At 36.3% G+C, this 26956-nt stretch overlaps 1 protein-coding gene across 1 annotated transcript; it reads left to right on the top strand.

Annotated features, from left to right (window-relative positions):
* The first annotated feature begins 381 nt into the window (after positions 1–381).
* On the top strand, positions 382–12830 carry LOC130546661 (uncharacterized protein C18orf63-like). The gene is made up of 15 exons (XM_057322022.1): positions 382–478; positions 763–897; positions 1125–1203; positions 2578–2634; positions 3107–3218; positions 3906–3919; positions 4846–4912; positions 5392–5468; positions 6118–6224; positions 6432–6528; positions 8118–8203; positions 8970–9153; positions 10642–11223; positions 11372–11449; positions 12499–12830. The coding sequence occupies exons 2-15, from the start codon at positions 764–766 to the stop codon at positions 12619–12621; spliced, it is 1797 nt and encodes a 598-aa protein (XP_057178005.1). The 5' UTR covers positions 382–478; position 763; the 3' UTR covers positions 12622–12830.
* Positions 12831–26956: the final 14126 nt, after the last annotated feature.

Raw genomic sequence — 26956 nt, forward strand, 5'->3', positions numbered from 1 at the left:
AAAGTGTGTGGCCGTATATCATCGTATATCAAGGCCAAAGCGTGACTTTGCTGAGTTTGCTCAAGTTCACTAGAGCAATGGTTCTCACGCAATCCGGAAGCGCAGAAGTTTATTGGCATCAGTTTACGATTATATGGGTCATTAAAAGCCACGCCAGGCTGAGATTACGTGTTGCTGTAATATTTGTTGGTTTAAGGGACACAGTGGCTATCCTGCAAGGACAGAAAAAATATTATTTAACATATAACGCAATAATATAATGACCTATTATAAAGCTATTGCAGTATTAATAACAATGTATTGATTTTGTAAAATAAGGTTAGTTGTTGAATTAATGTATGCCATTCAACTTCATTATTAGGCTAATATAGATTGTTTGGTGGGATGGGCATGACGGCTTCCCTTGTCACGAGATACGTATGCGTCTCGCGCTTACCGCCAATACCGCGCTCTAGTTACTGTCACATCAAACTGTGAGGTAAAATAACACTTTCTTTCTTTCTTTCTTTCTTTCTTTCTTTCTTTCTTTCTTTCTTTCTTTCTTTCTTTCTTTCTTTCTTTCTTTCTTTCTTTCTTTCTTTCTTTCTGTGGCAAGCGAATGTTACTTATATCTGAGGTAATTTAATTACTCATAATGTGTAACTTACGTTATTCTTATTCGTTGTTCAGATTTGGAGAACTAGTGCGCTAATAATAGTAACCTACTGTACCTCAGTATCACAGATCAATGGTTTGGTCAAATTAACCCACATTTCCCCTCAGAATGAATGGATGTGGGACACAGTCATTGTTTTTCATCGCTCTTCCGGAGCTGAGGAGTTTATGTTGTGTCAACCTGTTCTTCCCCAACACCAATGATGAAGGAGAGTTGAGAAAGAAGCAAGTAAAAACCTGCAGGTGAAAAGAAAAACAAATATAATATATTTTAGTTATTGGTATAGGTTGGGGCCTGGCTAAAGTTGATCATTTGCATGTTATTCAGTTAATAGTGCACTATGAATCTGTGTTTGAAGAACATTGATTGTTCTGTTTAAATCTGCTTTGTGTTGGTCTGAAGTGTCAAACCGTGACAATCACAGCTATTATTCTCATTCTATTCTTTTCTAACTTTTCCTCTCTTTCAGAGAACTTTTGCTCTTATACTCGAACATTATTGCCTCACCTGTTTTGGGTCATTTTGGGGGCATCACTGTTGTTATGACTGTAAGTATGACATTTTTAACCTAGCTGATTTGATTTGAGTCTGATCTTGGCTTGATCAGTGATCAGAGCACAAGTAAATGGTATATTAGATCATTTTGTGCAGGCTCTATTGACAGAAATAAAATAAAATATGCATAACTATGTTTTCAGAGGTGTATAAAGACCTTACATAATAAAGCGTTATATTTTTATTACCTTAGAATGAGGTATTTCGATCTACAAACACCGCGGGTCCTTTTACATGGAATTCGCCGTGTTGTTTCTACAGTAGCCCTAAAAGGAAAAACTGCTCAACAACGAAGCAAAAACGTGGTAACATCTTAGTCCTGTGTCAGCCTCCATAGGGCTTCGAAAGGGAGGGGTGGAGTTAGCCGTTGGCTGCAATTTGCAACCTCACCTCTAGATGCCCTTACATTTTGTGCGCTGGACCTTTAATAACCATATTCAGTATTAAAAATGTTTATATTCTTTTATTTATTATATTCTATGCCCACTGCTATACATACTGTATAATTTTACAAGTGTCTCAACTGGATTTAGATCAATTGCACAGTTCAGACAATTGCTGCCCTACTTTTTTTAGCATCCTACGATTCAAGTCGAGGTATCTTAGGCAGGCACACACAAAGTATGTTTTATTAATTATGTAACATTATGATATTGAATCAATGATGTCTATAATTAATGTCAAAATAAATTTTATTAATAGCGAAATTATATGTTAGGCGAAGCGCCTATTATTTTGATTGCATTGCGTGTCATCGTGCTTCTCTTTTATGAGTGTTTCGTGATATCTGCATCTCCTTGCGTGCATGTGCACCTGTCATTGGAGTGTGTGATGTTGCATGTAGCGTAACTTCAGATCTGTGGGTGCATGTGTGTGTGCGTGTCAAGCGCAGCTCGTGCTAAGGCATGTCTCGAGCAAAGCAAAGTATTTGAGGCACATTCCACACACTCCATCATCTCTTTTCCTGTCCTGAACTGAGGCCACTCAAATCAGCACTTCACGTGGGAAGTGCCAAATAAAGCTAACAACATGTCCAGTGTTGCCCCTTCAGTAGTGCCTTTGATTTGAATCTGGAACACATTTATTTTGAGTTTTACAAATGTTGTGAATATGTTGCCAGACTTCAATGGGAACGCTAGTGAATAAGTAACAATGTTGTGCTTATGTAACCTTCATGCCTTTTGTACTTGTGCAGTCAAAAAGGGAGAACATGCCTTTGTAGCGATGCGACTCAACAGAACGAGTATTGAATGAAAATCTGTGTATTCTTTTTTTAAAGTACTTCATCATCAGTTTTGTTTCTTAGTAGCATTAACATGGTATCTTTGTTTACCTGTCTGTCTTTCTTTCTTGTGCGCTTTCAACAGAATACCTTTTACAAGAAAGGCATCATTCAAGATTTTGCACAGACACATGGTCTGCAGGTAAGTTTAAGGGGAAATGTTTTTAGCTATGTTTTTTAGTCCTCTCTCAGACAGTCTTACCTCCAGGTTGTACTTGCAGACAAATCTCTCAAGCATTTGTGTTGCTCCATGAGTTCAGTCTGAGCTTAAACCCAATCTGACCCTTCTTGACCTCTTTTTCTGAACAAATGGTCACAACATCACAACAATTAGAATTTAGGAGCTGTATATTTCTTGTTCAATAATGTATTTATTACTGAGTGTAGTAGTAAAGTGAAAGGTGTTCTGGGCCATTGCCAGTGCATTGGTAGGAAATTGATCAAATCACTAACCTGCAGTATGTGCAATAGCAGAAGTTATGCTTATCTTAGCAAATGACAAGAAGTAAAGATAAGCAATTAAGTTAAAAAGCTAAAATACGTACATTGTACATTGATACTTCATCTTTCTGTCACAGACCTTTAATCCATCCCATAAACTTCTGTTTCTGTAGTTCGCCTGCCCCCAAAGGGTATCGCCTCCTGTTTTGCAGGCCTGTTTGTCTTATTCTGTGGCTGCGAAGCTGGCTCCCAAATGGAATAAAGCTGGCCAGTACCTTATTGCAGGTGAGAGACAATATCACTGAGACAATACACTTACATTTACATTTAATCATTTGGCAGACTCTTTTGTCCAAAGCGTCTACCAAATGACCCTAACAACAAGAAATTCGTCCACGTAAGGCAATATACACGAGAAGTGCCACCAGTAATACAAAGTTTCGGGTATGATGTTAAAATGATATAAGCAAGCATACAGAGAAAAGTAGAGAAAATATAAAGAGAGTCAATCAAAAGTTTTTTTTGTAAGAAACAGTTAAAGGAGTAGTTCACTTTAAAATTAAAATTTCATGATAATTCACTCACCCACATATCATTATTTAATGCACTTAAACGGGGGCTGCTGGTTACAGTCAAAATTTCAGTTTCATCGCAGCTTCAAAAGGCTCTACACGACACTAGCCAATGAATAAGGGTGTTGTCTAGCGAAACGATTAGTCATTTTCCAAGAAAACTAAAATATTATATACTTTTTAAACATAAATAAATGGCTTGCACTGCTTTGAAGTGCCTCCTGGATAAAATTTGGACTTAACCAACAGCCCCCCGTTGAAGTCCATTATGTGGATAAGAACCCTGTAAAGCCTCAATTTGTTTTTCGACAGAAGAAATAAACACACGGACGGTTTGTATGACATGTGGATGAGTGAATTATCATGAAATTTTAATTCTAAAGTGAACTGCTCCTTTAAGTGCTCACAGAAGAGGTGGGTCTTCAGCTGCTTTTTGAAATGTGTGATTGATAAGCCTTACATAAGCCTTTTTTTACCTGATTGTACAGTAAAATACAGACACTGTTGTTGCCTTTGTGAATTTAAATGACACAGGCATTAAGCAATCATAGTAAGCCATTGTTCACTGAAAAAGGACTGGATGCCTTTGTGAAATGCTGTACAAAAGATCTTACCAGTCTACTGTATGATAAAGCTAAACTTCAGTCTGTGTTAGCTGGAAACTTTTTTCTAGTTGAGGAATGAGCAATGCATGCAGTTTGCTGGATGTTCCCTTCATTTCATTTACAGAGCTCATGTTTTTATTACCTTGGGGTTCAAGGAGTATGTCAGCAGTCTCAGTTTAACCCTTAAAAATGAAAAGGGAAGATTGTTGTAAACTTAAAGTTTAACAGTCATGTTATGAATTATCACTGTAAGAGTTTAATTATCATTACCTTAATTATTAGCACAATGTGTTAATCTAGAAAATATGTAACAAGCATGTACGTGTGATGCTTCCAAATCAACAGCCTATTAGTGGTTGAGTCATCAATATGGTTTGGATTAGTGGTTATAAAAGGAACAATATAAAATGAAAAGGAAATCAGGCAGTTGTGCCCTTGTGTTGGAGGTCGCTCCTTGAAAACTTGTGTGGTGTAGTCCTTGAACACATTTGGTGCTTTTACTGTGTTTATGACTGGCAGGCTGACAGAGGTGTTTGGAGGATTCTTCAAAGCTGGGCAGGGACAATTTATAGAAATTAATTCTAGTCTAATAAATATATGCTTGTTTTTAATGTACTGTACATGTTATCAAAAATATTTTTGATAATATTACCAGATTGCAACATTCCCCACTACATTTTTTTGTTATAAATTATGCAATAATCTCCCATCATGCAACTTGTTTCAACATCTTAGAATGTTTTTTTCTCTCTCTTTCCAGGAAGAGAATTCCTCAATCACTCCGGTAAACTAAATGCGGTTGGTAGGTGGGAGTTGTCTGTCTATATATTTTGGCACAGGACATTGCCATTTCTATTCTTGTTGGACACTGATTTCCCCTGATTGCTGTCTGGGAATGATTAAGATGGTTGAACACATAAGGAAAACCCCTCTTACATAATATCTAAATAATATTTTCTTTCCAGTATAAGTAAATAATCTTGTAGTGTGTTTATAAGCATCAGCCACCCCCTCTTTTGCAGGACTATTTGAAATTGTTCATCACATACACTTCTTTCCCTTTAGCCCAGAATCATTTGCTTTTGTCATGCTTCAGGCCACAGTTCTTGATGTTACACTGTATCATCAAACCTAAATCTCTTCTAGTTTATTCATTTACTCATGATAACACGCACACACTGTATTTTTATTATCTCTGTTTGTCTTATCCCCTCTTACTCTCTTTATATATTTACTCATTCGCATGTCCTCTGAGGATGTGCTCTTGTTATTCACCCACAGTTCTTGAGTTGAACATCACAGAGACTCAGCTGTGTGTTAGTGTGGAGGCCAACACAGTCAGACTTCCTCCAGCTGTGGTAAGACACGATCAGTCTGGAGTCACAAATCCCAGTCTAGCCTTTTTTAACCTGTGAAGATCTTTACTGCCATTATAAAGTGTTACACCTTTGACACAATTCACGCCCTATATGCCTTTGTCACTTGCGCAACCATGAATGTGCTCATGACAGAGGAAACCGGAAATCAACTGTTTTCTGCATAAATATGTTCCTCAGCTGTTGATTTAGACACACACATACCATATATAACTATACAATATTTTAAACCAATGGTAGGTTGATAGCCCCTAAAAAGTCTAAACACTATGGCCCGGTTCCACATTTATTTTCAGCTAAGACAGCTCAAACGTTCATTTTAGTCTGGGACTAGTTTTAAGCCTTGTCTGTGAAACTGGGCATATGACTCTATGGTGCTTTTGAGCATGTAACCTTTTTATCAGACCAATCACAAATGGGGGGAGTGTTTAGGAAACCTATAACAGTCATATGTTTGTAGTGGCACAGAAATTACACATCTGACTTTTTTGAGTTTTACTTTTTATGTTGTTCTGTCTGTTTCTCAGAACAGCCACTGCTGACATGTGATATGCACAATAACATTTTTAATCCAGGCTCTATCGTATTGTAATTTATGTTGTTAATTACATGCTTTTGTGTTTTCTGGCAGTTAAAGGATTTAGATTTTCCCACTCCTGTGGTGGAACATTTTCTCCACACTGATGAGGTTGTCCTTCATGCAACCATGCCAAATAATTGGTGCCACATTCTACCAAGGTGTGTGTATACAGTACAGTCAGACTGCTTTTTAAAATTGAAATCCTACATCTAATAACACACATAAATCGGTCCTGGTGATTTGTACTGTACTGCTGATTCACAGTTGGATTTCAACAATGTTTTTTTTTAGAATTGTATGGCTTTTCTGTTACAGCAGTAAAGCATAGTTTTATTGTTTTTCATGTATCTTGTGTGTGTGAGCAGTATGAAGAAAGGTCAGCTCATCAGTATCAGTCGCAGAATTCCACAGGAATGTCCATTTCAATCTTACTCAGAGATCCAGGAGCATTGGGACAGCATGGTAAATACAACCACAGTCATGCATCTTCGAATGCACTCTGGTTTAGTGTTAAATCCTCATGGTTATTGTGTACTGTCAGTGTTTTTTGCATATTAAGATGTGTTACAACGTATTACAACCCAGTCTCACGGGAATTCGTGAAATTGTCACGTAATCTATTAATTTGTGCTCATCAACACGAATTTCCTCTTTTTTTTCATGTCACTCAGCACAATTTTTCAATTCTCAGACCGCGTGTGTTTGTACATTTATATATTTCTAACCTGCTATCAAAATAAGTCGCAAATACTTCAGGAGTTGGCTAACCAACACCTTACCTCACCCCAAACCCTAAAATCATAGCCGCAAAGGCTAATTTAGCTAAAAATGCTAGTTTCACGATGTGGCAAAGCAATAATAAATGGCTACCCTAACCCCGCCCCTAAACCTAATGTCACAGGGGAAAAGTCATATCATAACAAAACATACCAATGAGATCGTAGGAAATAAGAATTCACACGAATGAGCCACCTTGTAAAATAGGTATGAATTCCCATCAGATTGCGTTGATATATATTTATACATATGAAAGATATCGCGTATTAAAGTACTTCTGATGGAAGGTCGTGCTGGGTGACAAGCAAAAATTGCGTGCTGACTGACACGAAAAAAGGGGGAAATTCGTGTTGATGAACACAAATGAATAAATTACGGTTCGTGACAATTTCACGACTGTGTTGCTACCCGTATTAACCAAGTATTAACCTAGCAATATTTTACTGTTATATTGTTAACGTATACCCTATTTTTAGTCTCCCCCATATAACAGTCTTTGTAGATAAAAAAGACACCATTCTTTGCTGCAAAATTCACATTTTTTTCAGATATATTAATTTATAATAAAATAATCATTTAAAATACGTTAAATAATGTATGTATATTTGAAGTCCCATATAAATGATAATAATACATCTTCTTCTCCTCTTTCTATTAAATGTGACGAATAAAAAATGATGTCCTTTACAGCAGCCAAAACAGAAATGCTGGGCCTCAAAGTGTTGTGAAGGCTACATTTCAGGTTAACAGCATGTTTGTAGTTAGCCGTTAGACCTACTCTGTTTCTGAAACAGCTTTTGCCATTTACATTTTAATTTTTCTGTAAATTGACTGTCAGACACTGGAAGTGTTGTGCTTTCACAGCATTCTACTTTGTTTTATGTGTGTGCTTGCACGTACAGTACTATCTGTATGTATGTTTGTGTTTAACACGCTGATCTACTTGTGTTTGGATTAGAGGTTGAAACCTAACCTTTGATCATAAACAGACGCACTTGCGGGGCTTGGCTGTAACACAGAATTTGTCTATATGTGCAGACATGCACGGTTTGCCCATTCATATTATACACCATCTGTTCAAGTCCAAAACACATCTAAATATTTTGTTAGAACATTGCTGGTTTGCTTATAAATGTACACTTACACAGACAAACAGGGGAAAATCTGCCGATTAAAAGAAAACTGTTTTACTGCATGTCGCTCTGTTCTGTATTCATGTCTCTGTCTTTTAACACTTTTGTTGTTTGTTTGTTTCTCCTACACTTTTGGTTTAGTATGGATACCAGCTTCCGTCAGCAAGGGAAGAAGAAGTGATCTACTGCAGTGTGTACTTTAAACCAATAGGTGAAAAGCTGCTCACGTATCCATTTCTGTTTAGCATATACAGTAGTTCATTATGCACTTTCTGTTAAATACTGTACACTTATACCATATATTTTATGCAGTTCTGCTCTGTTTACAATCATGATAATGTTACTGTTTATTGGCAGAAACAGAAATCGCTTTTTGTCATAAATCTACTTCTGGAGATTCATTCTGAAAGCAGTAAAAAGGCCTGTTATTCAGACACTAAGTTATGCAACATGACAATGACACCTAGTGGTCATGAGCTAGGAAAGTAGTTACTATAGAACAGAAATTTACACTTGAGAATCTGTTTGGAATGAAAACTAGCTTTCTGAAAATGCAAACAATCCACAGCATGCAACTATGTTTATTGTATAACAGAGGTTTGTCCTATGGCATCATCATGTGCATGGTTAATTCTGTAAACATGCACTTAATATGGTGTACAGCGTTCCCCACTGTATGCTCTGCTGGACCATAGCCATTGTTTGTGGCGAACACCAGAATTCAGTCAACTCAGCTTCATTCTCAAACATGTTACTTATTATTAAAATTACATAACCTCGTATTCACATTTCTTCAAAGTTCTTTGCTATTTGAACACACGATATCATCCAGTCTGTAACACATGTACATATTACAGATATACAAAAAAGACTGTAAACACACAATAATAATGATGATTCACTATTGCTGTGTATTACAATCATATTTATAACACTTTTTAGATTTGTTCTCTGTTGGCAGTTTAACACACGTATCCTTAAACTCATGCTCAGATATCCACTGTGTTGTATCCGGACTCAGCCAGTACAGTGCTTTCCCAGAGTAGACCTGCAGGGGGTGCTGAGAACCTTCATATCAGATCTGCAGGCTGAACTGCGAAGTGTGTGTGGTTTTCCAGTGCAGATGTCCAACAAGCCTTTCTACTACAACCATGAACTGATCAGACCAGTCTCTGAGGTATTACACACACGTGTGCATAAACATACATTCAAACATACAGGTTCAGTTGATCAGAGGCTTAGATTACTCTCATCGTGATGTAAGAATCCATCAATTGAAAGTGACATGACTAGACTATTGAAAACTCTCTGCTCCTTAGTATTACATCTGACATTGGCTCATTGTGACAAAGCTCATCTGCTACACAGATGCATATGGATGGTCTACCCTGCATGTGCTACTCTGGTTTTACATTCATGTTGCAAGATAAATTCAATAAATTTGACATTTGTATTTATTTTTCCAAACATATCATTTAAACGTGAGTTACAAACTTTCAAGAAAAGAGTCCTATGGGATCTTTTGGATGAATTCCAAAATCTTAAAAGTGCTCGCCAGATATAATTACACCCCCAAACTTGAGATATGACATATGAGAAGTGTACATATGGATGATCGGCAAAGCGTTCGTACAGTCAGCCTCATAAAACAATCCATCACTTTGTAGGAACAATGCCATTTAAAACACATAATATTAGAGTTTCCAGTCAGAGCAATACCTGACACTACATTAGGTCATTTCTTCCATTTGATTGTTGTTGGCGCACGGAGGAGATACTGACAGTCGGCCAGATGGACTGAACTTTAATTTATGCTGGCCAGAGCTGAACGCTAATGTTATTTCACATTGACAAATGCTGGAGGATATGATTTGAAACACGATATGTGTCAATCCCTGTGTTAGTACAGATGGAAAACTGGTGCACGGGAAGCTTCATTATTATCATAACATCGTAAACTCTCATGATTGATAATGATGAGAACAGCATTAGGCCAACAGTGATTAACTGACTCCGTTTAATTCACACACCAGCTCCTCCATCATAGTTCAGTTCAGACAAAACTTTACAGATTTCTGATTTCATATGTCTGTGAAACCTTACTGATTTGGAAGGCAAGTTAGCCAACTAAAATGAAACAGACTTTGTCATGTTATTCTATAGCTCTTATCTCATGCAGGGTCATATGGAGTGCTGGAGCCTGTGCCAATAATTTCAGGTTTCATGTCATTCAAAGCCCACAATTTCTCTTGATAATTTCTAAGAGCTCTTAAGTAAAGAAGCTAACTGATAGAAAACTTGAAAGCTCTTGTTGGGTCTGATAGCTGTAATATTTTTGTCACGAGTCGGTTTTGGTTTCTGTGATGTATAAATATTAAGAATATATGTCTAAGGAAACATTAGATATTTTATGTTTTCACATAAGTTGTGGATTCTGTCTTTTTGAAGTAACTGTCATTGTGTTATGTTGATGTGTTATTGGTTTACCACTAAACATTTCAATTGTCTGTGCGGTATTGAACATTATCTGTTTAACTTTAAAACTCACAATCAATAAGAGTATATAAAAAACACCAAAATATTTTTTTGATCTATAAAACCCCTTATGTATGTATCAGTGTATTGCATCTTACTCATACACAACCTTCTCTTTCTTAAATTTTAGTACTTTGGAGCCCTGCCTGTAAACTTGACAACAGAAAACACAAGCAAGGCTGTACTGAACCATCTACCCAACAGCTACGTACAGAACACAACCCAACACCGCAGTTTTCAGCATGACTCGACAGGTAAACAGGCCGAGAATAAAAGGAGTCCCAGTTTGGAGTCGTCTCCCGGTCAAAAAGCTTGGACTTTCATCAGCTCGACGACTCTGTTCTCCGCTTCTCCCACAAACGTTCATTTTACACACAGCCAGTCACAGTCTGCTGTGTTTCCGAGAGCAAAGCTCGTGCCGGTCTTCAAGAACAAATCACACACTTGTCACCTAAATGTGAACAAGATCCCTGTAGAGGAAGAGCAGAGAGGACTAGAAAGACAGAAGGTGGCAGTTATAAAACCTCTGACTAGTGCTCTCCTACAGCCACCTCCAGTCCATTCTTCACATTTCTCCAGGCCTGTCCCTGAGCGGGTGTCCTTACCCTTTTATAAGAGGCAAACGGGCACTGATGGAGTCACTAGGGTTCTCCCAAACCAGCTTTTTGTACAGACACAGCCCCAAGTGTGTGAGGTCCCCAGTAAAAGAGGGGTAAGTCAGTTAGGTCTCAGGCAGCAAAATTTGAATATATTTAGAAATTAAGTGTTTTCTAAGTAAAGGATTACTCTTACTATTGTTCGTACTGTACTAAGTGTGTAAATAGAAATCTGCCTCTGATGGAGCTTCTCTCATCTTTCAGGGAGACACTTTTGAGTCAAAACCAAAGAGACTCAAACAGAGTGTGCAGGATGTGGACATGTATGCAAAAAACAAGCAGGTACTTTAAGATGCATTTTTATTTTTTAGTGCTTTAAATATGAATTTTAAACATTATTAATGATGACTAAAATCTGATAGCTAGGTATTCCTGCAGCTCAGTTGGTTAACAATACAAAGGTCATAGGTTTGATTACCAGGAAACACACATACTTGGAAAAAATGTATAGCTTAAAGGCACTGTAAGTGTGTATATGTATAGCCTTTCTTTTTCAGCTTTTACATTTATAAGGTATTCATTACTTAAAATGTTCTTTCAAAATATTAACCATAACAGTATTACCAAATTACAATCAGCAGCTTTCTTGTCCGCATATTTGGAAACATTATATGGGATTCACAATAAAAAAAATAGTGGAACAAAAAATAAGGTTTCAGCATATCCTTAATTTTCATATTTTAGTTATAAAATCTCTACAATAATGCAGAATTTATTTCTCCTTAATGCATGAATGGCATTATACCCACTTTTATCACATTTAACGTTTCGGCAGTGTTGGCACTCATTTTCTAAATGAAGTCTATTGCAATGCCATGTGTTTCTAGTCTTGATTAAGGGTCTTCAAAATAAAGATGGCCTATATTATTTTTTATGATAGAGGTGCAGTCATTTAAAAACCCATATTAGATCTTTCATTTATATGATATTTCATGTTGCCAGTGCTTCTTCTATGTTATGGTATAGGCATAGAGTTTGGATCAGGACACACCAAAAAAGTTAACTATGATTTTTATTAATTATGCACATGAGACTGTTTAGCATAAAATGTAGTTGTATAAAGGCCGAATCTGTGATTTCCACATAACTTAATCTACTTACTCCAGACTTCTTTTGTGTTTGTTATTTTTGGTCACGTAATGCTTTTAGCTACTAGTAAGAGTTGGACAATATAATCCATTCTTTTTCAATGTGCTGTTCTGTTGCTGTTGTCCGGGTGTAGTTATTTGTTTTGGTTTAAAATATAAAAAAAATGTTTGAACTGTTGATGAAATGAGGTTAAAAAGGCGTTACCCTGCTACATAGAGGTTTTAATTTTTGTCTGTTCCCAGCTCACAAAGGTCAACTCGGTGACTCTGCAGGCATGGTTGAAGAGTCGAGGGGTCAGCATGCACTCAAAGGTTAAGAAAGAGGAGCTAGTGTCAAAGGTTATGAAATGTTTGAGTGAAACCTAAGGCAGAGGAACCTAAGTGTTGGGTTACTCACCTGAATACCACGTTATAATAGAGAATACTGAAGAGGTTTGAAACTTTCCAGCTAAGTTCTTGTTGGTTGAACAAATAAACTGTTTTGGCAGTTCAGTAATGATACTATGCCATTAGTTGTTCTATGCTAAAGCATTTCATTCAGTGTAGACCAACAAAATTAATTGGATCTTTACTTTGAAAGGAGAGGTAATGTAGATATAAAATATATTTTTAATTGCATGACGGTTGGCTTCTTTTACACTTATTATTAGTTAGTATTTAGTCAAGCAATGACTTTAAACTTTTAACACTGGAAAAGATTCAGTAATAAAATGTAATTGTTCTTTTATAGTTAATGAAGTTCTCATTAATAAATATATTTTTTATTTTAGTTTTGTGTCAGATGAAAAACAAAATAAACAAAAAATGAGACAACCATTGTTATATATCTTAAAAAGTGAAAATAAATAGCATACTGCAGATACAATAAGTTGGTGTTTGGAAAACCTAGATGATCAACTTTGGTTGTAGACGTTGGTATCTTGTGCATTCAATAAGCACATGAACCTTGAGATATCTTTTGAAACTTGTAAAGAGATACACAAGAAAAAATTAAGAAGTGAACTTCTAGCTGGAGCAAAATTTTCCATTTGATTTAATCTTATTGCTGCCTAGAATCACCACTTACGATAGAAAAATGTTTATGATCCTTTCTTCCCACATGTTTCTTCAGCAATCTTGCCAAACCATTAAAACACAGAATTGTAGAGAACCATGAATATTGCGGTATCAGAAAACACAGATGCAAGCATGATTGTGACATTCACCAACCCTAATAATACCACAGACTCTTAGAGGCTCTTGACTGAAATGGAAATGAGGCCCAGCCACTTTGATGGCTAATGACAGGGCCCAAACACACGCTTTCTGTATCTTAAAAGAGCAAGATTGTTCTTGTCTTTTTTGCCCTTTATACTGACAGAGCTTAATGATCCATACAAATCTGACTTGAAAGCTTGCAGTAAGAACAGTAGGAAGTCATGCAGGAGCAAGTATGCACTTCTGCAGGGCGATTTTCTATCAAAAGTGCGCATCAAAGTTCTGAACGTGAACTTGTGAAACTCATACCACCCCCACTGCGACTAATAGGGCAACTGTTATTTATGACCGTAATGGCTTCTAATATTCAGTATGTTTAATTGGTGGATGGCTTGTTCGTAATAAGCACAAATGTTATATATGAATTATTAGGTCATAGGTCAAGTGCTAAACAACCATTTCTGATACTTCTCTGAATCAGGACTTTTGTTAGGTCTGAATCAGTATATGCATCCATTGAAAGTTTAAATAGGATAGATAAAAAATGTAACAATTTTTATTTAATTTTCGTCACTTTTATATACTGTGCAGTATTCAAAACAGCGTAAGAATTAACCTCATTTAAATGTATGAATGTAATTTTATATTGTAGATAACAAATGTCACATTATATGGTACTTTTAGTATATTTAAAAAAGCATATTAAGTCTCAAAAACAAGTTTAGATAAACACACAATATATCTACATATCCATATCCATATGTAATGAATCTAGCATCCTTTGTTTCATTTCATATCTTTCAGCAATGCACCCCAGAACGTACTTTTGTTTAAATGCCAAAAGCAACAAGGCACGCCAAAAATTCCTCAGTTTCCTGCGTGCTTGTTCATGCTCCCATCCCTCAGGACACTTCTACTGCACTATATTAGACTGTTTTCCTGAATTATGACCTGGCAGACTGTATCTATAACCACAAACTAATATATGGAGTCAAATAGTCTGCCGCTGTCATTTATGAGCGCTCTTATGATTTAAACACTCATTGACTGAGCAATGACAGGATTTTTAATATGATTGTTGTTGTGGGTTACATTACTTTTACAGAACATTACTTAAATAGTGTAGCCATATTTTGGTTCCTTTCAAACAGTAAAAAGAGAGTTATACCATTGGTCTATCACATGTGTTCTTGAATAGACAATGTACATGCTAGTTTATATACAGTATTTTTATATATATTATATATATATTATATAATATTATATATATACAGTATATATATATATATTTGTAGATGATGTTTCAACAGTTTATTATATTCAATATTATAATGATTTTAAACAAAAACCTGAATAATAACAATCTAATACTGTTCAATAATATCCAGCTTACATCGTATGATAAGAGCCAGACTGAAAGAACCATTAAAGTATACAAGGTTAGGAAAAGTTAAGTGAAGTGATGTTATACAGATGAACACCCACAAAGTCATGATGATATCCAGTTCGGTCACGCTGTAGTTCTTTCTCACATTCTCAACGCATGGCTACATTTTGCTGCCAAGCTGAGAACGATCTCCGTGCTTAATGTGCCCTAATGTATGAAATACCAGAGGGACCTTCTCACCACCGAGTCTCTGAGCAGGGCAGGTGGCAGCATGGCCATAAAAAAATCAAGTTAACCCTTCATCTGCACTCAGTGCTTCTCAAAGCCATAGTGTGTGTGTGTGTTTGCTGGTGAGATAATAGTTTCTGTGAAATTTTGAAGGCGTACAGTATAGCTTTTAGCACATTTTTATGTAAATGCTGTAACAGAGTGGCCCAAGTAAAATTGTGATTTTCAGGCTGGGAAGGGTCTAAAACATTTCACCAACTTATCTTTCTATAAAATGACTTTTTGTGTCCATTAATCACAAACATCTGTATAAGTCATGAAAAATGTATTGGTCAAAAGGTGTGGGAACTGCTGTGGGAGCACACAGTTTGGTCACTGTTTGGAGAATCCTGCATTGCGTTATATTTAGTTTCAATGTGAAAACTGAATTGATAGACTAGTCGTCTCTGTGAATCGCAAGCATGATGTCCCACAAAGCTAATTTCAAAACATGCATTGGGCAACATACATGTGTGCTTACAAGACTAGAGGACCAGGAAAGCTTAGATCCATTGAAGGGGACCAGGAAAGCTTAGGTGCATTGTTTTAGTTTGTTCCAGATAGTATTACATGGATTTTAGTGGCTGAGGTTGGTGTAAGTTTAAGAAGCATTAGCTTTGCAAGCATTAGCTTTGCATGGGTGGGATGCTGCCATTACATAGAGTTTAAGATCGTTTATTGTATGTTTGTTTTGTTTGTAAATCTGAACATAATTGTGTTTTGGCTCCATAATCCGTACTGGCTTTTCTTTTTTTCTTTATTCATGAACAAATGTATGCAAATGGTATAGCCATGAGGTAAGTACTAAGTTTGTGGTTTGAGGACTGTTGCGTTTTCCCCGGAGACATCTGCAGACTATCCCGGAGTCTGGTTTCCATTTCCACACAAGAATGCTGACAGCAGTTGCCTGGATTTTTGGAGGTTTCGGGGGAAAAAATGCTCATGCTTTTCATTAAATTCACTTTGCTCCTTCATATGAAATATCACAATGTCACCCTTTCAGTTGTGCTCTCACGGAGGGACTGGTTTATAGAGGTCAGCGCGTAAAAACGCTCCATTGTGTTTCTGAACCCACTGAACTGTGCCACAAATGTAAGAATGGGTTCTGTTGAAGCAAACTGCCTACAGGAAAAGAAATGTTTTCAGCTTGATTTCATGCCCATTATGACATATATGGGCATTTGTCTTCACATTTTACTCCAGGCTGTTAGAAATATTGATTGAAATACGTCTTTTAGTTGCTTTGAAGAGAAACAAAAATTGTCAAATTCAGAAGGCATGCATGCATAAAAATATCTAAAATATTAGTTGCCATGACTGTTTTGTGCGGTTGCCAAGTTGCTGTTTGTGTCATCATTTACTCACCCTTAAGTTGTTCCAAATCTATATAAATGTCTTTGTTCTGATGAACACAGAAAGATATTTGGAGGAATGCTTGTAACCAAACAGTGTTTGGACCGCATTGACTACCATAGTAGGAAAAATTATTATGTTTATATATGAATATATTTATATATGAATATATATACTATATATTTTTTGTTCTGTTGAACACAAAACAAGCTATTTTGAAGAATGTTTGACAGCAAACAGTTCTGGGGCACTTTTGACTACCATTACCCAAGAAACGCAGCAAATATTTATTTTCATAACAAAATCACAGATGGCCAGACAGCGATTAATTTTTTTATTATATGAATTTATAAGATATGATATAAATACTGTGTCTAAACTGTTTAAGATCAATCTTTCAATGTCAGTATAGATACAGTATATCAGTATAGATCAATCAGTCAATATAGTCCCAAGACATATGTCATGAAGAGAAAAGATGTTGTTTAGACGGAGAGAAGGTTCATGTTTAATTAATATAAAAAAAAAATAATAATAACAATGACCCATATACTGTATATAAATCATTTATAATAAACACTGCAACTGCTAATTTCTGTATTATTATACTATATATATAAACAGTTTATATAAGAAACACTGCAATAGTTATGAAAAAAAAAGTTTTAATTCATGGTGACTTTAATGTTTAGGTTCATACTTTTTCTAAACACCCAAGCCTGAACATGAGCAATAGTTATAGCAATCGCAATGCCTCTCTTAGAAATGTACTTGCGCTTAATGTTCAGTCCAGTTCTGCTTAGTTAATTCTGTTTCAGGATGGTCTCGAACATAAAGACCCAGGCAAAAAAAAGGGCTGCAGTCCATCCAGACTTTGTGAGTGACATTTCCTGCCTCTTAACACATCAGATCACAATGTAGAGCCAGAACACTCTCACATCCAGAAATAAAACATGCCACTTCAGGCGAGAGTGAGGAGTTTTGTGATCATAAGGTCGAGGGTGTGGATAGATGTGTTGATGTTAACCAGACACTAGAGGAACTGTTTGACATGTGTATGTAGCCAGGAGTGTGTATTTGGATTAAATAGTTGTAGAATATCAGTGTGGCTTTTGTTTTATTTTTGCTGTGTTCATGTGACATGAAATTTTGTCTTGACTAATACTGTGTCTGATGCAGGACTACATGTTTTTTTTGAGACGGACAGAAAATATTTAGTTTACAAGTGAAAATATTTTTGAGGGAAATTGCTGCCACAAGTGTTTTGTGTGCTTGCCAGGCTGCTGCTTTTGGCTCGTGTGATGTTCTGATTCATATTAGCCTATTGTTGTTGTGTTGTTCTCTCTTAGAAAAAGAAAAAAATTGGCTAAACAGTAATTAAATATTTTTAAATGAGATCTTTTTGTTGAACGTTTCAGCCTGTTTCATTGATAACACACTATATATTTTTTGTAAAACCAACATTCTGTCATTTATTTCGAATAGAAATAAACGAAAACATTTTTTACTGCTCTTTTACCAACCAAGCAGCGAGCTTTACTAGTAAGATGACAAGAATTCCTTTATAAGCCAAGTAAACATTGCCCTCCATCATTGATTATTTATGTCCTTTTGGTTTTTATGTCCTCGTGTGTTGTTTTGTTCCTGTCTTGTTAGACGTGCTTGTCATATTTGAGCTTGCAGCGCTGCGTCTCATCCTCTTCTAAAGTGTGAAAATGTGAGATTTATGCGAGTGATCAAGGCCAGTCTTTGTGTGGAGTGAAATGAATTACCTTCCTCTCAGAAAATAAATTGCACTACACCTATACATTTGACCTGGAATGTTCCCTGTGAAGAACACTGGCAGAATGAGAATGATTCAGAATCTCAGCCACTCAACCTCTGTGACTCTGCCTGTCCTTTAGACCTTCAGTACAAACAGAATTTCCATATTTAACACCTAGAGACGAGAACATAGAAGCACTAAAACTGTTAACGCTTAAACGAAAAACCTGTCATCATTTACTCTTCAGCCTCATGTTTTTCAAACTCGAATACATTTTTTTAGGTAATAAATAATCCTGTTTTGCATGTCTGGTGACATGCCAGGTATGTGACTTTTGAGACATAAAGCATAGGAGAAGATTTTTACATATTCTATGACTTGGAATATTAAAATTGTCTCGTTTTTTTCCCCGGAACTATTAGCTAGTGGCTAATAATAAAACTATATTTAATTTAATATATATTGATATTAATTTATACAGTATTATTATTTTATTGTGTAATAATTGTGTTAAATAAACAATTTGTTGAACTTTATTGTATATACAGTATATTTTTTAAATACACAATTTGAATGGATCGTGTTACTCTGTTGTATTTAAGTCTGGCTTAAGTAACGGTTCTTCTGGTAACCCAAAATAATAATGGCTAAACATACTTTTAACTTGCTAGCCGAATAATTTTAGGCTACAAAAGCGTGCATGCGCAGTAACATTTGTTAATGTTGTTGCTTTGAACAGTCTCTATACTATATATATGTTGCTGTTGTTAGAAACACCTACTACCCAATATGCTTGCAAATGACGTTATTACTGAGATAAAAGCACAAAGCATGCTTTGTTCGGGTTTGTTCAGAGGCATATTAAAAGTCCTTGTAATCTCCTGATTGAATCTCCAAAAAATATCTGTCCCTCTTCATCATCCAAATGGATCTCAAAGATTAGATGAAATCTTTTGAAAGGGAAATGCAAGTCACTTCAAGCGTGGGGGTGGGGGGAAGAACAGGTGAAGGCAGGCATGACAGGTGAATTAATCTTAGCTGTGAGCATTTTGGGGCAAGGCTCAACCTGCACTTGATTCTACACAAGAACTGAATTCAGATGTCCAGATCAGAATAGTGTTTATTATAAAATATATAGTGAATGTGTGATAAATACTATATATGAAATCTTCTCATTACCATCATTTGACTAAATGCATAAATAACGTTATTATACCGAAAATGTTGTGCTTAACATTCTTGCATATACATTTATGCATTTGGCAGACGCTTTTATCCAAAGCGACTTACATTGCATTGTACTATACATTTGTTTCTGACTATGTGCAATCCCCTGTGATTGAACCTATGACCTTGGTGTTGCTAGCGCTATGCTCTATAGGAAAGCTTCTTACATGATACTTGCCCACTCGTGTGCTTGTTGAAATAATTTTCAGGTTGTTGATTGGTAGTTGGTTACTAGGGTGCTCTGGGTGGTTGCTAAAGACTAAAATCTCACCCCCTGTTGAAAAGCCCACCCGTAAGTCTACAAAGAAGCAACAGAACCTCAAAGGATGCCCTAAAAATAAGTGGACAAAGAGAACTGGCAACAGCACAAGGCTTTTAGTCTTTCTCAGCCCTAAAGCCAAACTCGTCTTTTTGTTTGGTGGCATTGCTTGTGTTCCACTTCAGTAGGTTGTGCTGGACATTTATTGTTTGGGAGATGTAAGATCTTTACCAATGAATTCATCCATTATGGATTCTAGATTTTTCTTCTCTACTTTCTGACAAAACTGCACATAGCATCATTTCAAGTTGTCTTCTGAAGTTCTTTCCAAAAGCATCTTTATTGATTTTCTGTAATTGATCAATTAATTTCGCTCTGATGACATATTTATGTTGGCAACACAACATTAATTTTAACAGCTTATGTAAGGAGAGGGGTTTGTTGGTGACCATGAGGGTACAGTGCAGGATTCCAGAAATAATGATGATCTCCAGATTCAGATTACATTGGGCCATAAAAAATTAAGAGAGCAGGAGAAGAAAAGGGTAACTCAATCCCTGAAGGCTGTTTGGAATGGAATATATGTGCAGTAATACAAAAGACTGCTGAACTTCAATTCATAATAGTTTGTAAACAGACATATTAAAGCTCACATCTTATATTGTGATGATTGCTAGAATACTCAAGTGTGGATTTAGTAATTCAGCCAAGCGTATTGCGTCATGGGTTATAGGTGCTCTACTGCTTCTTACACCAGTGGTTCTCAAACTTTTTCATTGTAAGGCCCCCGTTGTGTAGGATGCATCGCTTTGCGGCCCTTAGACTTAGAAAATATATTTAGTTGTACAATGCTGGAACATCAATTATTTTGGCTGGTGGTCTTATTTTCTGATGTTTGATTGCATTAAATTTATGATATATTGTTAAATTTCATAAAATGCCACAAAATCTGGGGCTCCCCTGGATCCATCTTGGGCCCCCAGTTTGAGAACCACTGTCTTACACAATAAAGCAAATCTACTAGACCATTCAGTGCTAACATAAAAAAGGAAAGGAAAAAACAAACCACTAGAACATCCAAATCAAACAATAACTATAATGTTATTCAATAGACAAAAAGACAATAATAACATGAATTATTTACCAGCATGGTTGGGTTTTGCCTCAAGCATTTTATTCCATTATAAGCTTGACAAGACCAGGTTTCAAATCACCTGAAGGTTTAGGATCGCCTCACACGCAAGCCTAACCATGTGTGGCCTTAGGATTTATTCTGTCTTTAACCAATACAAGTCATGCATTGTCTTTCCTCAACATATTTGTATATTTTTCTGTTGCCCCAAGCGACTTTCAGCATATACATCCAGAGACTTGATACATGAGGAACATACAGGTGGAACAGCAGTAGTAAACAGAAACAGAGTTTTTCTCCTTCTTCATTCACCATTGTTCCATTTTGGGCCCTTCTCTTTCCGTGACTTAACTTTTCCTTTCACTCAGAGCTAAAGACAAGCAACTCCCAGACTGGAGATTGCTCAAGATTGGTGAATCTTTGTGACATTGACAGCTCCAGCTCTACAGATTTTAAAAGGGGGCTCTCTGTCAAGTTACACATATCACCCTTTTCCACTTACAGTCATGGCCAAAAGTATTGGCAGTGACATACATTTTGTGTTTTGTAAAGTTTGCTGCTCTTGTATTTGTAGATTATTTTGCCACATGTTTCTATGGTATGGTGGGTATCTAAAAGTAGCATATCTTAAATTTTAAAGGTGTTTATTGGCAAAAACATAATATATGCAAAGAGTCCATATTTACATTGTTGAGCCTTGTTTTTCACAACCTCTGCAATTGGCTCTGGCATGCTGGGTATTAGCTTCTGGTCCAAATCCTGACTGATGGCAAACGTTTCTTGTCTTATTAGTGCTCTGAGTTGAGCACAATTTTGGGGCTTCTGCTTGTCCACTCTTTTTTTTTGAGGATTGACCACAGATTCTCTATATGGGATTGACATCTGGGGAGTTGCTTTTTTTGTAATTATTTAAAATGCATCTTATCACGCATAATAATCTATAAACAATATGAATGAACACCACAGCAGTTTAAGCATAAACTTTGCAAAACACAGCATTTATATCACTGCCAATACTTTTGGCCACGACTGTATTCTTTAAGACAGGTAGTCTAAGCTCAGATTGTCATAACATGTCACGCAAAACCAATAAATGTTAATGTTACCCTTCTGAGAACCTACAATAGTCTTCAAGTTCACATTGTACTGCGGTAAGAACGTATTTGAACAATTACACACTTCACGGTCACTTAAGGAGGGGATTGATCCCACTAGTTCCATTGCTTAATAATGGCTTCAAGAGAAGCTTGGTTTTTTCTCTGGTCTGGTAAATTGCATTGACCTTCGTGATAAATGCACCACTAACAGCAGCATTTGCTTCATTACCAGAAGAGCTCAGTAATTTGAGGGACATCCCAATGAATCAGATGCAATGCATTTTTCTTACTGTTTTCCCAGGCACCAATTGTAATGTGGTCATGCTTTAGAGCATACGCTAATTTATCACCAGCCCCGCCGGAGAAGAGCCGCAATCACTATCTGCTCCAGAAATTTCCCCTTTCGTTCCATTACTCACTCAAGCCCTAATGTAGTTCATTTATCACTGGTTTATCCACTAATTATAGTTTGCTGTTATAAAATTACGTAATGTACCGAGATTATTTCACAAAACTTAGAGAAAGGCTTGCTTGCTTTGTAAGAAATAAACATTTCAGGATTGGACAAGGAACTTTTCCTGAACAGGGTCTAGCACATTTCTCAGACTTTTGCCAGTGTGCTTTCATATGGGATATTTTGTTTGACTTGGACATACTAGCGAGTCAGGATGGTTGAGGTTGAATGGATCATTTTATATCACTGAATCCAATTTTATGGAGTGTTCAGCATTTTCGTGCACTTTTGCGAATCAAGAGTAACATTTTGTGGCTACATTAGACATGACGCAATCTTCCTTTATTCAATTTTGAAGGGTTGTCGGCCCAAATTAGACTCTAATTGAGTTAGTCTTGCCGAGGTTTGTAGATCTTTCCAGGTCTTTTGCACACTATTAGTATAGCTTAGTTTAATAGCATTGTTATTTGTTACACAGTGATGTGTGCAGCCAGTCAAAATGTGTCCAAATTACAAATCTAATAGCAGCTATATTTGTTATTGGAAATTCGCCTTATTAAGTCTGCACTCAATGGAGAATCAGATGAGTTTTCTTTTCATCGTATTTTTGCATCCAGGGGATTGTAAAGGCTCAGTTAATTAGAAAAAGCTCTTTCGCTTCCAAAGAAATCACTATTTTTTTGTAGTTAATGACTTTTGTTGGAAAAGTTGGTACAGCTGTTTGTTTTTGAATGTCGGGTTTGAAGCCAGTTGAGGAACACACAATGCATCTATTGTCACTAATCACAATGTTTTTACGCATTTACTCCAGAGAATGTAGGGAATGTACAGTATGTTTGAGAAATAATTTCCTTTATTGTTTTGACTATAAAAAGCCATTTTATATTATTGTAGAGAATAAGAGGTAACACTTGGTTGTATTTGTTAACATTAGTTAATGCATTGAGTTACATGAATTAATAAAGAACAATATAATTTTTCCAATGTTAGAATTTAAAAATGTATTTAATGCTGATATTAACATGAACTAATATAAATAGATGCTGTAGAAGCATTGTTCATAGTTCATAGTTAGAAACATTATTTTGTCCTCCAAAAATAGCAATCTGGCATTTTTGATAATTACTTTTTGCTTCAAAGTTTCCTTTATAGTTGACTGTTGCCTTAATATTCCGCAGTAATTTTGTAGTGTTTGATTGTTCGCACAACAGCTATTTAAAAACATGATATTGTAACTATTCTTTGGAGGACAGAATTTACTATATTTAGCCATTGTCACAATTTTCACATGTGACTGAACTAGTCCCATTCTACACAGATATTCTTATTTTATTTTGACTTCCTGAATATTAATTCAGATCAAACTCATTTGTTTGGAAAGTTTCCTTTCTCTTCACCATGAAGTTATGCACCATATGAGTCACTTATTATATTGTCAGTCGTAGTATGAATTCCATTTGTGTTGCATCATTCTTCCAGGATGTAGTAACACAATCTCTACAATTTTTCAACATTTTTTTTTTTTTTTTTTGTTGTCAGTAGTTACAGCTCTGCACATGGCAGCCCCAAGGCTCATGCTGCTTTTTGAAATGTTTGCACAATGCCTAAATAGTGGCTATTTCTCCTCAGAGGTGCTTGTCTACAAAGCAGCTAATTCTTTCCAGAACTCGATGTCTAAAATTTTCCTCAAATCTGGTTTTCATAAATGAAATGAACGATATTGGCAATGCACTCAATTGTACTTCAGGCTGTTCTGCCATTAAATTGTCACTCTTAACATAAAATATACCTTTTATGCATGCCTTGCATTCCCTTTGGGCTATGCAGCTGCGGTTTGATGACTGTTGGTAGACCGAAACATCAACGACTCATTAAAGCAGACATAACACGCAGTTTCTGCCAATCTCATATTAATCTTGAGTACCTATAGTATTGCATACTTCATATCTTCGAAGAGTCTTTAGTTTGATCACATTTATAAAAGACAGACACAGCTGTACGATTATTTCCGAAAACGCGTTCAGGGGGGCAGGACTACAGCACGAGCACACAATCCATTGTCGCATTATCCCTGCATAACTGTTGATTCACTATAAGTTTGTGTTGTGCAACTTATGCATGCCGATTGCCAACAAAACACAGACATATGACTCAGTTTCACTTACCGCGTGCGCTTCATGTCCGGCATCTATTAGCGCTGGGACCGCTACATCTATCAGTTTCAAACGATCTCCAAATCCAGTGTTATATCCACCGTTTATATATTAAATTCATCACCCAAATGCAGTGAACAAACAAACAAAGCTGAACGCAGTGCTCTCTCTCTCTTGCTCCAGCTGGTTGACGTGTGCGCATGCTCCTTCTCCCGCTCTCCCTGGTTGATGCTTGGACGAGCTCTTTCTTCTCGCCCAGGCCTGTTGACACGTGGTCGTGCTTTTCCAGGAGACTTGTCCAATAAGGGACTAAGAAAGGTTGTTACGTACTGGAATTTCATGTTCGAAAAAAAACGTTCCGAAACCTATACAAACGCTGGTGGAGTGTATCGAGCACAGAAATACTACGTCATATGTCCAACTCGTTTTTTGACAAGTTGACCATGTCAAGCATGAGAATCCAGCACGTTTAACCGTGTAAAGAAGTCAGAATGCATGAAACACTGTGGCACCCCCGCCTTAAAATAAAAATGAATGATGCTGCATTTTACTAATCAGACACATTTCATATGATCATAGACAGTAAGCGCATCATTTTAAAAGGGTAACTAACATTGAACAATAACAGACTAAATAACTATAGATTTTGCATTATAATGGGAACAATGCTCTCAGGCGATTTTAAGTGTGACAGTAATTGCTTTGAAATATATTGTTGAGGCAGGTTCAGTTGTTACAAAGTGGTGTTTTGATGGCTGTAGCCAAAGAGCTTTAAAGAGATGAATTTTAGGTTGGTCGAAAATCATGTAAATTATCTATCTAAAGCCAGAGTTAATCCTGGCTCTTCGACCCCGCTGCACTGCAAATTTAAATGTCTCCTTTATTTAACACACCTGATCCAAATCAACAGCTTGTTATAAGAGAGCCCTATTAACTTAACCAGTTGTGTCAGGTAAAGATTAAAAAACTTATTCATCTAGTATGCAAAATCAGATGTTGTCAATATTATAAGTAAATATCATTTATAATAAATATTTCAGGTGACAATCTAGTATAGTATTAGATACGCTGCACACCTGAAACCTTGTATCTCCATATTTCATGATTTTTATTTTTAGTCATAAATCATTATTATTACTCACCCTTTATGTTTGTCACTGGGTTTTGCAAATTTCTAACCAATACAAAGTATTAAAAAGTGCTTTGACAACCAATAATTTCCAGAAAAACAGTACATTTGAACATCCAAAATTTTGGAAAAACAGTGGCGATGTAATATAATATAGTGTTAAATATTATTATTTTTATATCTGACAGACCGACACATATCGAGTTATAACAACAGCAAAACATATTTTGTGAGAGAAGGGAATGAGTTTGCACCAAAATGTCAATTAAATTAATCTAAACATCTTTTTTCTCACTTTTGTAACCTCCTTTGTCCCTTTTCGTCCCAGCCATTCCTTGGCCATGATTTTGTGCTCACAAACAGGCTCCTATACTTTATTCAGGACATATTTAGTCACAGCATATGAATGTAAGATATAATACGCTGAGCTGTGTTCCAGAGCTTTGAGAAAGTCTCCAGCATTTCTCCAAAATAAGAAAGAATTATTCAACACAATGCAGTCGATGTAAACAACAGTGAAACGCAGGCAGTTGCGAGGCTTTGAATAATAAACCCTGTAGTTTGTTCCTTCTTTCTAAACAGTGGAGACTGTGGTATAAACAGCATATAATTACAAACACTGCATTTCATTATCTCACAACTAATCTGCCCCACCCTTCACAAAACACATAATTCATAACATTGTCCTGTTCCTCAGATATGTAAGAATCTTGTGTCACAGTAAACAAACAAGCTTTTGATCTTAAATGTTTTGGTACTGTTTAGCTTATAAAATTGTTTCTTTAATGTAAATTAATCTCGAAAGAAAAACATCAGATTCTAAAGCTTTAGCAGAAACACCAAACTTGCTGTCAGTACGTTATTTCCGAGATCAAAACCAGACCCTTGTCGTTGCCGTGGAGACACATAGTGATGACCTCGGCAAGCCAATCGGGGAAATGAGTCCAACCGAGACAACATAAATCAGTGAAGTTTGCTGTGAGGTAATATGTTCCTAGTGCTCTGCTCGTACCCTAATCACGCAATGTCTCATCCTACCCTTGCCCAAAGGTTCTGTTTAGTCTTTTCTACCCGACCCTCTCCTGAAAGACAGCTGGAGGCAGATTGGAATCTGATCCCCTGTGATGATGAAAACATTAAAGGTAGATCCAAACAAACCTACGGAGTTTTCCTCTTCAGTCAATGGGAACCAAATGTTAGTTTGATCTTTGAGCCTTCTCTTAGATTCTTGGCAAAGTGTTGATATGCGAAGGGAATGTAATGCGGCGTGACAGCGGGCAG

Source organism: Triplophysa rosa, linkage group LG23 (genome assembly GCF_024868665.1).
Source record: "Triplophysa rosa linkage group LG23, Trosa_1v2, whole genome shotgun sequence".
Classification (NCBI taxonomy): domain Eukaryota; kingdom Metazoa; phylum Chordata; class Actinopteri; order Cypriniformes; family Nemacheilidae; genus Triplophysa; species Triplophysa rosa.